General features: G+C 39.5%; 2 protein-coding genes across 4 annotated transcripts in view; both read right to left on the reverse strand.

Moving 5' to 3' along the window:
• Positions 1-1544: 1544 nt before the first annotated feature.
• Positions 1545-15281, reverse strand: part of LOC122082485 (polygalacturonate 4-alpha-galacturonosyltransferase-like) — a 17575-nt gene continuing 3838 nt past the window's right edge. Inside the window, exons 7-9 of the mRNA XM_042650087.1 lie at positions 3221-3578; positions 2471-3055; positions 1545-2353 (exon numbers count right to left, since the gene is read on the reverse strand). Of these exons, the coding sequence (XP_042506021.1) occupies positions 2516-3055; positions 3221-3578 (898 nt within the window). The 3' untranslated portion in view covers positions 1545-2353; positions 2471-2515. The remainder of the gene's footprint in view (positions 2354-2470; positions 3056-3220; positions 3579-15281) is intronic.
• LOC122082488 (polygalacturonate 4-alpha-galacturonosyltransferase-like) lies at positions 3852-12454 on the reverse strand. 3 transcript variants are annotated; one of them, XM_042650091.1, is made up of 8 exons: positions 12044-12454; positions 11731-11909; positions 4973-5007; positions 4820-4879; positions 4559-4696; positions 4368-4409; positions 4230-4276; positions 3852-4030 (listed from the first exon to the last, which is right to left on the reverse strand). In XM_042650091.1, exons 1-8 carry the CDS (start codon positions 12070-12072, stop codon positions 3988-3990), a joined length of 573 nt encoding a protein of 190 aa, XP_042506025.1. In that variant the 5' UTR covers positions 12073-12454; the 3' UTR covers positions 3852-3987. The 3 variants fall into 3 exon arrangements, 2 of the variants coding, with proteins under 2 accessions (XP_042506025.1, XP_042506024.1); XR_006141324.1 differs by having other exon boundaries at positions 3897-4030; positions 4131-4276; positions 4368-4434; positions 12044-12449; XM_042650090.1 differs by lacking the exon at positions 3852-4030 and having other exon boundaries at positions 4037-4276; positions 4368-4434; positions 12044-12449.

Below are 15281 nucleotides of genomic sequence, written 5' to 3' on the forward strand. Positions count from 1 at the left end.
GCCGAGCTGAGGTGATATGTCAACCGAGGTGACTGACAGCACGGCCTGATAGAGGGCCAATGCAGTAGCACGGCATAATGAGATGCCGAGGTGTTAGCACGGCCTGATGGAGGGCCGAGGTGGCAGCACGGCCTGATGGAGGCCGAGGTCAAAGCACGGCTTGATGGAGGGCCAAGGTGGTAGCACGGCCTAACTGAAGGCCAAGGTGGCAGCTCGCCCTAATGGAGGACCAAGGCAGTAGCATGGCCTGATGAGATGCGGAGGTAGTAGCATTGCCTGATGGAGGGCCGAGGTGGCGTCATGGAATGATGTAGTGCCGAGATGGCAGCACGGCCTGATGGAGGGCCAAGGTAATAGCACGGCCTGATGGAGGACCGAGGTAATAGCACGGCTTGATGAGATGTCGAGGTGGCGGCACGACCTGATGGAGGGCTGAGGTGGCGGCACGGCCTGATAGAGGGCTGAGGTGGTGGCACGGCCTGATGGGGGGCCGAGGTGGCGGCATGGCCTGATGGGGGGCCGAGGTGGCAGCAAAGCTTGAGGAGAGCTGAGGTGTGGGTCATTCTTCTGTTTAGGTTTGCATACATGCTTCAGCCGTGCTGAGGAAGGGGACATATTTTGCCTCATCACCTCCCAAGGAGAAGATCATCTCAAGCCTCTGCCGGAAGTCGTGACCGAGTCGGAGCCGGCTGTGTTCCCACCTCGTACCTTCGCTCAGCACATCCAGCACAAGCTCTTCAGGAAAACCCAGGACGCACTCCTCGCCAAATGAAGTCTATCTGTCCCTGCCAGATATTGATGAAGCTTAAAATTATGTAACAAGCTCGATGGGTGTTGGCATCGGAGCTTGTAAATTTACGTTTTCAGCTTAAGGGTCCTCCATTTCTTTCCTTAATTAAGATAAATAATATCTTCTTTTTCACTGTCGAGTGTCGGCTAGTGATGAAACTACTAGTACTTGTTGACAATGTATTCGAAACAAATTAGACGTTCTTGTGTGTGTCCTATTCTAATCTGTCTGATCCAAAAGGGACAAAAGAGCATCACATCTTGTGGGTGCACCTCGCAAGTCCATAGTCCAAACTCCCAACCCTCTCTACCTCGAGAACTTACGTAGGTAGTCACGACGAGTGGTTATCAACCTAAAGGGCTGGTAAGACTCAGACATGAGTGACTCCATGTTGAGGAATTGACGCGAACTTCGTAGAAGCTTGACCCAACTGCCATTAAAAGACTGCCAGCGAAGAGCCAAGTCTGGTCTTGCAGTGGACTGGGCACAAAGTCACTAGATTCGTAACACATCTTAATCACTATGGAGGGCCAAAGTAGCGCCTGATTCAATTATCTTTGACAACAAAAAAAGTCCGTGGAATTTAGATTTGGATTATATTTGCTACACTTTTTAGCCAAGAAGACACCTTTTAACGCACAATGCACACAAATTTTACTCTCCAACAAAATTACATGGATTGAATGGGAAAAATGATTTTTTTTCTTTTTTTGGGAGGGGGTGGGGAGGGGGTGGGGGGAGTGCACAAAAGCAATTGCAAAATTTGCAATGTTAAAAATCCATTCCACAAATCAGTAGTGATGTGTTTTAAAATGAACAAATAGAGAATTGCACTTAAACCCAACAGTTGACCCTCTCACAAAATACAGAACTGAGAACTACACAGAAAATGGAACTTAAAAGTCATTCTACAAATCAATAATGTGTTTTCAATGACCGAAAGGTAAATTGCACTTATGCTCAAACACTAGAACCCCTCACAAAATACACAACTGAGAACTCACATGTTAGTGAGGCATAGGCAGTTTCTAACTTCATACCCTACTCCATAGGAAAAAAACACCATTCTTACTAGGGGAATGAATCAATGTGAATTGAACACTAGAAGAATAACCAATATGTGAAAAGGGGTGAACTAATATTTGCAGTATGGAAGAAAGGAAGGAAAAAGGTGGAACTAACTCTTCATGATTTTCAATCCACACCAATCTTTCGTTGGGGCAAGAGATGGGTGAATAGCTGCTGTGCTTACTAAAATGCACCCATGTGGCTTCCTCCACGTGCCCACTCATTCACTCAGGTTGCATCTGAGTATGTACGGGTGGTCAACTTAATGAACTCTGTCCAATATGATCTGTACTTGGTCATCGCCAGCTCTAGCCATGGCTTCATGTTCCCATTATAGTGGATGACTACCGCATTATCAATCTCCCCCCGATTGATGCTTGGGTTATACCCTAACCCAAGCACATGCCATGATTTGTTCAGCGAATGTGTCAGCCCATAGAATGTAATTAGACCTGGGGGTAATGTTCCAAGCTTCCACAGCTCCCTATTTTCGTTCTGATTCAAGAAAATGAACCAGAAGAATTGTTAGACTATGTTATGCGTAAGCATACAGGCATATGTGACTATATATATGAAAAAAATGCAACTGATTGCAAGATCAAATAAACTCACCATGTTCTGCCACTTGTGGTAGATCCCAGTGATATCCTTCTTTTTTCATTCCTTCAGATCAAAGATGTTCATCCCATAGGCCCACCCACATGCGTTTGGATCAAAATTCCTCGCAATATGGGGGTTGGAGAAATTGAGATATTTGTCAAACCGGTGGAAACTTTGACCACAAGTCTCAACTGCCCCATTTACTTTCCCATGGAGATCCACTGACCACAACCCAGTCAAGTCCTTCTGGACAACAATGTCATCAAGAAAGAGGATCTTATCCAACTTGGGATAAACTTGCGGAAGGTAGAACCTCAGGTGGTTAAGCATTGAAAGATATTTTGGATTCCTGTATTTCATATTTGAAGAACCAGCTGAGAGAGTTGTTGGATTATCTGCCTTGAAATAGTACTCTTTCATGGCAGCAGACTCAAGTTGACGGAGAACTGGACAGTAGGATGAGTTCAACCATTTGAACTCATCGACATTTTCAACATGGATGGTGGCTTTTCCAGGTGGGTTCAACAGAATCCACATATTCATGGCTCCAAAGTTCAGTTTATCGGTCACCAAATGGAATACATGCTCCTCCGGTTCCTGAAATCCATCAAAGAAGCAATTTACTTTAGGAATGGAAACGAAGTGCTAATAGAAAAACCATAACAATAGTGGAGACATATTATGGAACTATTTCAGATCTTATAATGAAGCAGAACTCATGCCATTGTATAACCAAAATAAGAAAAGATTCAATTGCTTCACCTTAGCATTCATGATGGTTGAGTTGACAACGACCGACGCAGCTAAGACATTGTCAGAGAATAGAGCATAGTGGTAAAGATTTGGATTTTCCAAATTCTCACTTCTTGGGAACTTTTTCTTCTCAGGTGGAAGGAGGTAGTAGCTTATGGTTAAACGCATTGACAGGCAATTGATCCCGTTCAGGACAGTCTTCGCTGCTAATTGGCTTAGGAATGTGCTCTGCTTCTTGAAGCGCCTTACCTGTTCATCAGCTGATTGAAGCATCACTCTAAGCTTTTGGGTTACCAATTTGCAGTCATAGAGCTGTTCTCTTGCTTTAGACAGGACTTGACCCATAGCCTTAATTTTCTCAGGTGCACTAAAAATAAAAATGCAACAGAAAAGGGCACCGTATAAATATGGAGAACAGGAATGCTTAGAAACCAGAAATGCAAATAAACATTTTAAGAGATATTCCAACTTGAAACTGTTATTACCTGCGGCCCAGATCTGCATCAGTATTGGCATCTCCAAGGGCACGTTGGCTTTCCTTGCGCCTTGCGGAAAGCTCCAGGTATAGATCAAGCTTGTTCTTCATCCTTGCAATGGTTGCATATACCCTAGCCATAATCATTTGATCTCGCATCAAGCGTATTGTTGAATCCAAATTCTCATCTCATTTTCCCGCCTCCATAAGCTGTATTTCCCCAAAACTGAAGAGTCAACAGCCTTTGAGCGTTCAATGGCACTATTTTCTAGCTTAACGATTGCTTCATTATCTTGGTGGACTAAATAAGCTGCCCCTTTTTCACGCCCTTTCTCTCGCAATTGCTGCATGAAGTTTAAGCTAATAAAGAACAAATACGAAAAAAAACTATAGAATAGAAGAATAGAAAATGTAGAGATAAGCCACTTGAGTAATCTTACAGACCAAACATCAGTATTTATTTCTCATTTCTCCATGTCATGAGTTCTATCAAATCCACCAAAAAATAATCGCAGCAAGAAATACTTAAAAGCAGATATTTACCCGTCGGGCTCTTTTTTCAGGTTTATCAAGAATTTGAGCATTATCATCTGCATCAAAGAAGTATCATTTTCAATACATGTAAAGGAAACACCAATGGAGCTAAGAAAGGAAAATGATTCCCAAGATACAAATAACAACCTGTAGTAACATTTTCCAGTTTGACTTGAGGAGTATCTCGTTCTATGCCCGTAATTATTTGGTTTGGCTGCAAACACAAACACAGAGGACACAGAAAAGTATCAAAATCTGTAACCTCACTTGGTTATTGAATGAGAGTGGACCTAACCAATCAGGACAGCGGTACAAAAATAAGCCTAACCATCAATTACCTCTGTTAAAGTAGAATTACTCTGGTCAGAATCTTCCAGCCCCAAAACTTTCCATGAAGAAGACAAAGAGTTTTTTCTAACAAAATCAAGGCTCAATGGTCCCATGTCATCTATGTTCGCTGTAATGGTATCAATGACCTGTCATCGCTCATTAATTAGGATCTGGCCCTTATTAAAAAAAACATCATTAATTAAATGCTAAAAATAAATAAATAAATGCATCCCTAAACTTGGTTAGAAATGTAATAAAGTCCCACTTGCCTCTTTCGAGAAAATGGATGTAAAATATTGCTTCGCCAGCTGTTCTCGCCAATCTAAATTCTGCACACATTCACCCAAATTTCAAGATTTGGAGAACAAAAAAGATCGATGGGTTTCCATAATCCAATATAAAATAGGGCAGTAAAAAGCTACCTGTACATTAGTGCCAGTTTGGATTCCGCTTGGATCTGCTCAATAAATAATTATAGGTTTCATAAGTTCAAATATATATATCTGAAGAAGAAAAAAACCCGGGTTGGGACAAAACCAAATCTATATAAGCAATCATTAGTTTCCTCATATCTTGATCCCACTGGTGAACGAAGAAGTTTTTTCAAGATAGTCACACTAGATTCTTATGCACTAGTTAATTCATCATAGAGCCAGTAGCCACATTCATGGAAGTTCCTTGTTCATGAAACTCAAAAAAGAGTTGTTAGCATAAACCCCGGTCATCAACCAAGTCATTCACCAAGATTCTGAGAACATGAAATTCCAAAACTGTTCTAGGCAACAATACTCAAAACAGTTTTCTCAAGGCTTCAAATACTAGGATTCATTTGATCTCAGGGGAGAGGTTTAATTATTATGGAGATGTTTCTGGAAATGTACATGTACACTGACCATAATACAACTATGACTCGACTGACCATGACAGACTGAATATTATGGGACCTCAATTGCCAGTAACATGGGCAAACAGAACAGACCCTTTCTTTAAAAAGTTGGGACAATGGAGGCAAAAATGAACTACAACTTCAGGATTGGATTATCAATACATTAATGAAATAAATAGAAAGTTCCACATTAAAAAAAGCATAATTATATGTGACAATGAAATGCATGCTGAAAACATTTGAATGGATAAGTAAAAAAGGCTTCAGAGAATATGATGAAGAGGATCGTCCACTTTTACAGAAGTTATTTTATCTGAACAGTTACGTTCCAGAATATATTAGGATGTACACAGGTATCAAGAAAACTGGACTGCGAAGAGCTGAAAACATAAGTACAATATGCAATGAACCCTCCGAGAACAAAGACGAAGCTGGCAAATATTCACCTCAGTCAACTAACTGCCAATCTTATTAGCTAAACTTGGAAAAAAAGAAAACATGATGTTCACTGCGAACACATCCTAATTTCCAATTTAAAAGATGAGCTAATTTCTTATGCCTTTCTTCAACTACCTGCCCAACTGAAAGCAAAACTAGAATCAACACCACCCCCCAAAAGAAAAAAAAAATTCCTGATATTTATGGCTACGCTTTTTAGACTTGGAGGCATTGGAAATTCCTTACCTTGACCTTCCACTAGTCACCACGCACTCATACATATCTTTAATTACATCCACATATTTACTCGACATCCCCTCTGCACAAGGACATGCCATATTAAATCTCTAGGGACTCTGATAGGATTTTTCTAGGTCAATAAAGACCATATGGAGATCCTTCCTGTAGGCTCTATATCTTTCCATGAACATCCCTAGTAGGTAAATAGTTTCCTTCCTGAATCTACCAGGCATGAAACCATAATCGTTCTTCGAGATATGAGTAACCAACTTGGTTTTATGCCTAGTAGATCCATGACAGAAGCTATCAACCCTTATATACCAAAAACTAGATTTGATGACGGAGGGCCCATAGAGAAAGGGAAAAAATCTCTGAGAGAACTCAGAGTTTCAGGGGAGAAGAGAAGATATCACACAAAGGAGGGGAAGGAGGTCAGACAACCCAGTCTTGCACTATACCCGGCACCAAAACATTCAATTCAATTCATTCTCAAAATTTGTCAAAGAACTTGGGTTACATGCCTTTCTATAATAAACTGAAATTAAAACTTGCCTAATCAAAATCTAAAATTAAATTAGCAACTCCTAATTACTCTCTAAGTTCTAACTAATGAAATTAGAAACAGAATAAAAATCAAATTGGTAACTCCCTACTTGTCTAGCAACTACCCAAATAAAGATTACATATCTCCCTAATTAAAACAACTCAATATTTCCTAAATAAAGTAAATCCTAGAAAATCCTACTGACCCCAAAAATCCAATCGGATCCGGTTCATCTCGATTGAGATTGCCTGAAGGGTCAACCCAATTCAGCCTCAATTCTGCATCAACTCCCCCGATGTTGAGAAAAACTCGTCTATGAGCTTTAAAGAATGATAACAATAAAAACTCACGAGTGGAGGGTGAATTGCTCGTTGTCTGCATAGTAAACAAAATCCAAGATGTAAACCGGTGGAGGTGCATTCTTGTTCAGAAAATCATGGGGAAGAACGAATTCATGATGGTGAACAAGTGGCACTGCATTAATGTCCTTCATTACTTGATCCACGATTCTCTCACTTTCTGTTGTCATCACATGTTCCACAATAGGACGATCTTCTACTTGTGTTTATGCATTTGGTTCATCTTGTGGTTGTATTGGGGTTATCAATTTCTTTGACTCAACCAATCTATGAAGATCAAATTTTTGACAAATGTGATAAGCCTGGAGGGTGCACACATTATTGTCACGATCAAGGATGTCATCTAGTTGTTCCAACCAACATCAACCCAATTTAATGATGAATTGAGGAGAGTCAAACACTTCACAAAATGCACTATTATAATAATGAGAAATAGAGAATTCAACGAATACAACATCCTCTGACTCAAAAATAATCCGATTGGTCTTTGACAACATATCCACCACAAATCGTGAGACGAAACTAGGGGTGTAAGTTTTGCCCTGACGGCCCAAACCTGCCCTGGCCCACCCTGAGCCCGAACCCTGTCTAACCTAGTTATGAAGGTCAACCCTGCCTGATTTTAACCCTGATTTATTATTGTGTTTAGTAATAGTGTTCCCCTTCCCCTAGGCCCACAGCATGTGTTACACAAGCCACATAATGTGTTACACAAGTATTACATAAGCTGTCTGAATTACTTCAACCCACGTCATGTGTTACACAAGCCACATACTCTTACATATTGAGCTAAGACGACCAAATGGTCAAACTATATCCCCCATTTTCTTTCCATAGATTGTCTCTATGTCTCCTATTATGTCTTGATATGAACTTTAGATATAGTAGGAATCATCAAGAACTGGGCCAAAATTTGGCCTATCCAACTTCTGGGAGATGTGGTGATGCCAAACGATTAAAAGGTCTATCTTATAACCAAATTGACAACCTTGCTTGATGCCAATTTATGGATTAGGGGTAGAACAAGGGCTGGCCATAGTCTTAAAATCTCCCCACCCCCTGGTAAGTATAGGCTTAACATTTGTGACCTTTTGTAAGAAAAAAATAACAAAAAAAAATAAAAATGCAGAACAAGTCAAGGTCAACCCAGCCCAACCCTGAGCCCGATAGAGTTGGGCTTTAGCGTGAACCTGGCATGGTTGGGTTAGGCCTGAGTTGAGTTTTGGGGACCTAAGGTTGGGTTGGGGTTTTAAGAAACCAGGCTCTGTTTCACCTATAGACAAAACTGTCATGTTGTCTCTCATCAATCAACAAATGAGCAGGCTTTCCATTTGGTAGCCGCACTAAAAATTTGAACACAAAGGAATCCATGGTAATAATGAAAAGTTGGTAAATAAACCAAAGTTTATGATGGGATGGCAGAATTGTAATTTGGAAAGTTCAAATATATCCCTCGATATAGAGTATGTATGGGATAGGGGTATACCTGGAACCAAGATTAAAAATAGGAGTAAATCAGAATAAGGGCACTAAGGAGGGGTAAATATGGAAAACAAAGTAAGACAAAAGGGGAAATAAGGATTTGACAAGAAGATGGGGTTTCCTATACCGACAAAACAGAGTGAGAACCTAGTGGGGTTCTTCTTCTTTGTCGATCTAAGGAACAATGAGGCTATACCGCTACAACAGAGAAGGGTCAAAAAAGAGGAAAGGAGGAGGAACTCCAGAGGCCGATGACATCAAAGGAAGTCGGCATTGCCTAGATGCGACATGTGGAAGGGTTTCGAACCAGGTACGAAAGTTCTCTCTTGTGCTTTCTCTTCTCTTCTTCTGTCCTTTCCTTCTCGCTTCTTTCTTCTTTTCTTCTGATTCCGCTCACTCTCTCTGCTATTTCTCTTTGTTGACTTCTTTTTTTTCTTTTTTTCCTTTTCACTTGTTGCTTGCGGAACCCTAAGTGAGGGGTTCAATCAAAGGGAAAAAAGAGAGAAGGGTGGTGGGGATTTGGTAGGGCAGACTCGAATGGAGGGTGGGTTTTGGTCCGAGGACTCCTCTTCTTTTTTTTTTTTCTCTTTTTTTGGTGCTGTTATAACAGGGAAAGGGGTTTCCTAAATAGGAATCAAAGGGGGTTTATGGAAGTATGGGGCTGCTGCAGGAGAGAGTTCAACAAAGTTTTTTTTTTCTCAGTCTCAGCAAAAACCAAAACAGAGAATGGGGAGAAGACAGGAAGGAAAAGGGAACGCATGAGAGGATCCTTTGGCTCTGATATCACTTGATGGAGGGCCAGTAGAGAACGGGAAGAAATCCCTGAGAGAACTCAGAGTTGTAGGGGAGAAGAGAAGATATCGCACAAAGGGGGGGAAGGAGGTTACATGACCTAGCCTTGCACCATACGCGGCACCAAAACATTCAATTCAATTCATTCTCAAAATCTGTCTGATAACTTGGGTCACAAGCCTTTATATAATAAACTGAAATTAAAACTTGCCTCGTTAAAATCTAAAATTAAATTAGCAACTCCTAATTACTTCCTAAGTTCTAACTAATGAAATTAGAAACAGAATAAAACTCAAATTGGTAACTTCGTACTTGCCTAACAACTACTCAAAATAAAGATTACATATATTCCCAATTAAAATAACTCAATATTTCCTAAATAAAGTAAATCCTAAAATATCCTACTAACCCCAAAAATCCAATCAGATCCAGTTTGTCTTGGTTAAGATTTCCCGAAGGGTCAACCTAGTCCAGCCTCAATTCTGCATCATTTGATTAGGGGTCGGGTTTGGATTTGAGTTTGGGTTCAGGTTTGGGTTCGTCTTAGTCGAGGTTTCCAGAATGAGTCATGCTAGTCCACCCATGCACATGCAACTGCATCAGGTGGGTAGATTACAAGGGTTTTAGACATATACAACATTTTAAGGATTTAAAGCAGTGCAGAAAATGTTGAAATATGCGAGGCAGTTGGCATATATGGTGGGTGGAATGTGTTTCAACCAATAAAGATTGAAATCTGGAAAGGAAACATGTCTTTTGGTGGCTGTTGCTAGGGTTAAAGATAACAGGACAGTGTGTATTTCTGGTCGAGTGTATGGACAGAATATATTTTGAGTGATAGATTTGTGAAGTAAAAATGGTTATCAAGTGTTAACAGTGAAAAATATAGAATTCATGGAGGGAAAGTGTCAGTAGAAGAAAAGGGAGAACCAAGTCAACAATTAGTGGGACTAAAGATATCACGCACGTGCATATGAAAAAACCTGTCAAAACCCTAATGTAAAAACCTATTCACCAATGCAAGAGAAACCTAATTAAGGACCTTAGGATTATAGAGCAGATTGATTTCAGCATTGATATGGAAACTGACAACCCAAACAAAGGATAAGCAATCAGAGAGCAAGATCTAGACATTGGTAGTTAATCAAGTAATCAACCAACCAACTGTTATAAGTAAATGGATAGGTCCCACCATACTGACCCTGATCTTGTTATCAACCAATCCTCGAACCATGCTAGCAACAGATGCCAAAAAGATCAGAAGCACATCGGGGAAAAAAATTTAATATCTGCATCTTGTCAAACTAGTTCTTCAATCCTAATCAATGGATGTTTAATGTTTTAAATCCCTTTAAGGCAGGATTTATGTAATCTCATTGACCCGTTCATTGCACAGACATAACTCCAAAATTGTCCTAACCTACTGTGGAGACTGGAGAAAAATTACTTGTCTTGCCACTTACATGAGCCACCACTTGAATTTGGATCCCCAAGTTGTCTACAAAAGGAAACATTTCAAGCATCATCATTTAGACATTACCATTTTTTAAGCTATGATCTTGCTTAGTTGATAGAGGTTGTTTATTGACCCACAAGGGCGCTAAAACCCTGTCTTGAACCACCAAGATATCATCCCTTTAGTCCCTTAACTCATTGTCCCCCCAGAAAAGAGAAACCATTTTGCTTCTATTTATCTCTGTAACAGAACTCCCAGAGAACTTCTCAAAAAATTCATCTTGCGATAGATATGTTTTGGTTCTACTTGACAGATGCGCAATGATCATTAGGATTTATACAGTGCAGACTCTGGAAGGAGAAAGGAACGCAAAAGCCAACATTGCTACAGGAAGTGATACAATTTCTGACAACTGACACTTTAACAGAAGAGATTGCTCTAGATAGAGTGGAATGACATCACGATACATGTAGCTGATTCAAGATGGTCAGGATAAAGATTCTTTAGTTAACTTGGAGTTGTTGTGAGTGATGGAATTTTCGAACATGAAAAATGCAAAATTTCAAGTACACCCACATCGCCAGCGCAGAGTAATTCGAGATACAGTGGTGGCAAAAATTAAAAACAAAAGGGATTCACCCTTATTTTGGCTGCATAGTTGCTCTGGTAAAAGCTACCAAATCAAGATGACTCAACAGAGGCATGCATAACTCTCTTGCCCCTTCTCTGGGTGAACCAGAACCTTCTGGTTTTATTTTTGGTTTTCCTTATTTTTTTCTTATTTACGGATTTACCACTAAGCGAGTATGAGGAGATTCAAAGAACGGAGTAACCAAGGTGAGATCTAGAAAATTAATAGAGATTTTAACCACATTACAGATAATAGAGATTTTAACCACATTACAGATTGATGAAAAATTGCATCCCGAAACACCAAAATCAAGAAGAGGAAAATGCACAACAGAAGTAGAGAGGAAACTAACCGATTGTGGCGGTGGTAGTGGTGTGGAGATTCCGTCCGATGAGAAAAAGCAAGGGCGCAACTGCAAAGAAAAGGAGAATTGCGAAAGGTACACGACAGCAACCGCTTCTGTTCCTCCGGCGGCCAGCACCAGAGGATCCCCGTCTCAAAGGCATGGTCACTTGCTCAGACCAAAACCACCTTCTCGGCCAGGGAGGAGAAAAAAATTAAGCAAAAAAGATTCAGCAACTGGGATTAGAAGGAGAAGATCAATTAAAAGAAAAAACGAAATGAATGACGAGTAAATTGCAATAAAGATCTCTACCTAGTCCGACCTCAGAAGCTTAGAATTGCTAATCTTCATCTCGAGAAGGAAATGACGGATCAGAGACGGACTCCTCAAAAAGCCACTGGTTCAAGAACAAGGAAACGAAGCAATGTGTGAGAACCAGACTCAGAGAGTGTGAATGTCTCTGCGTGAGAGAGAGAGAGAGAGAGTTGAAAGCAATAGATTTGTTGCATAAGCTTTGAAGAAAAGAAATGGAAAAAAATTGAAAGGAAGTTGTAGAAAATAGGGATTTTATCAGATGTGGGAGGGCGTTTGGTAGGCCTTGAATAGGGAAGGGTGATCGGGCCAATGATGAGACGGGCTATTCACGTATTACCACTGTGGGCTGGCTTGCCAATGGACTTGTCTCACTGCTGGCCTCCGCTAACATCCGGTGGATCTGCATCATTCTCTGGTGCAAGCCCCATCATAGGACCAGGGACTATTACCTGGAGGGACTTGAATCCTCTCCAGCCAGGGGTGTTAGAAAAAGACCTGGAAGTTTTGTCTCTCTCATGTTTTCTCTCCTTTGGTTTCTTTCTCATATTTTTTTTATTTTCTTGTTGAGATGAGGGTAGAAGCAACTCATGCTCTCACAATCAAAGAAATGGAATAATTCATTTTTCCGCTCGGATTCAAAATTTTCCTCTTTAGGTTTTAGTATTTTTAAAATACCTTTTAAGATTCTATTTCTTTGGCTACAAAGTCAACTCGAGTAGTAGCTAAGTTATGTTTGTAGGAAGGATGAACACTCAAACCTCTCATTGGACTTACGCTAGGCTTCCATTGGCTAGTTGACAGCAACTGAGCTGAAAGTTCATCCCTCATAAAATTCCACTCATTAGTGAAACTGCGATGCTATGACATTTGGACTTGATTTTCTTCAAACCATGTAAAATTGGAATTTCAATCTTCAACGATAGTCATTACTTTATTTGGATAAGTGTCTCATTATAGTATAGAACATTTTCAGACTTCCAATTAGGAAGAATAATTATGACCTAAAATTCATGAACTGAAATCTTCATCAGTGGAGTGAAAGAAAACTAGTAAACTCCCTCCCCTCCCCTCCCCTCCCTCACAACCATTTCCTTCATCTTTCAAAAAGAGAAATAAATAAATAAAATGTTCTCATACAATCTCACATAACTAATATTCTCCCTCTCTTCTTTAGCATTGTGGGCCCCCACTGACAAAACCCACATGCTGATTACGTGACGTGGGAGGAATCTCCACATGGATAGTATGGGGAACCTTGTCCATAATAAATTAATAAAAAAAAAATATTAAACAAGCGGCATAAAAGAACACATCAATAAGTTTCGATAAATGATATTCTACATTGGAGGATAGTAAAATATTATTTCATACGGAGAGTAAAGGATTGTATTCAAAGGACACCAGCAAATTAATCCTACCCTGGCGATTAAAGAACCTCTTCCTAAAAAATGTAAATAGAAAAAATTATATAATATCAAATAGCAGCCATAATTTTAAGATTAAGATGGTTAGGGTGGCAATTAGTAATGACGAACATTGTCAAATTACAATCAATTAAAAAATTAGGATGATGGCATGCAATATGATATATGTCTCCAATGTGGTGGCTATTCATTTTAATGATTGAAACTATCACATTCAATATTTGTGTATTTTTCCTTCTACAGCATATTGACCCATTCCATGATAGATGATTTGGGTTGTTCTCTATCCTTCTAAAATAAAATTCAAAATTCGAAGGGCATGCATTCACTTTGGGAGCCTTCTCCACACGCTTGTCCATGGTTTGAAAAATTGGAATCGAATCCGCAATTCATATTGATGTCACTTTCAAATTATTTAAATTTTTTTTTATTTTAATTCAATTAAAAAAATAACATAAAGGAACAATAAACAATTGATGAAGGATTCCTTAAAAAGAAAGTTAGTATTTTAAAATAAATGAGTCATTTAGATAGACCACTTTCTATAGGGTTTTGCTCATTGTAACCGGCTACATAGAGCCCTCAATATCATAATGATGTGTCTTTTATCTTTTTGGTATAATACCTGAACAAATAATGTTATTTATTGACGTAGGTACATGCCTAGACACTGTAGGTGTGGAAAAATTATGCTGCCTCAGCACTGAAGATGCTCCTACTTGCCTTCCTATTAGCCCACACGTTTGCGTGTATCTGTGCCAAGAGGGTAGTGTGCTCTTGCCCAATTATCTTTTTAGAGACGTCAGATTATTCAATTGGTCGAGCGAAAAAAATAAAGGGTAAGCCTAATACGGTGATTCCTTTCCCTACACAAAACAGAGATTCAAGTGTCTTCCTAATGAGGTTCCACATCCTCTTATGTTGCTTCTTCTAGATTTTCAACATGTTGAATTTTATCATTAGATCACTTCGACTCTAGATCTTGCCCTTAAGAGAGACAATCAAAGGTGATTAATCCTTCTTTGATGATGAAAATTCGATTTCACTAGAAATACAAGATGTCCCAAACTCCTACTTTTTTTATTTTATTTTTAATAGTAAAGTTTTGGAACCCAAACTCCTATTCCTCATTCCCTCTTCTATGGTCTTTGATATTCCGTCATCAAATTTGACAATTTCTAATATATGTACACTCCTACATGGACAACTTGCCACCAGCCTCTCACCATGGGGAGTCCCCTCCAACATTAACGTTAACAACTGAGTTAGGATCCCTATACTTATATTCATCTATACATATACATTAGGTGTCAACATGTGCCATATTTACTAACATTTAAAGGATGAAGAGGGATATTTAAGGAAAGATGTTGCCACATGACACATACAAACATCCAGAAGAACATACATGGAGAAGACAATTTGATCTCTTTAGCAACTTGCCCATCTTAATCATCCCACAATCCACAATCCACAATCCATAATTCATATTTTAAGCTATGCTTGGAAGTCAAGGAAAGAGGAAAAAAAAAAAATCAATTATTACCCCATCAAATTTTTTGTTTTCTTTATAGATATTTTTTTCTTCACTTATTTTTTATAAATGTTTGAAGAAAAGAAACCCACGTGTCACGGGGAGAAGGTAGTCTGATTTGGCAAATGATCCATGGACAAAGAACGCAGAAACGACGCTTGCTCTCTCTACGCCTAGATATAGGATAGACGCTATGACAAAACACCTCTACCCTTCTAATTTAATCAGAGTTCAATGTCTGGGCGTAGAGAAAGCAGAATGATGGCCTTTTCTTTTTTTTTTTTTTT

Source organism: Macadamia integrifolia, chromosome 6 (assembly GCF_013358625.1).
Source record: "Macadamia integrifolia cultivar HAES 741 chromosome 6, SCU_Mint_v3, whole genome shotgun sequence".
NCBI lineage: Eukaryota > Viridiplantae > Streptophyta > Magnoliopsida > Proteales > Proteaceae > Macadamia > Macadamia integrifolia.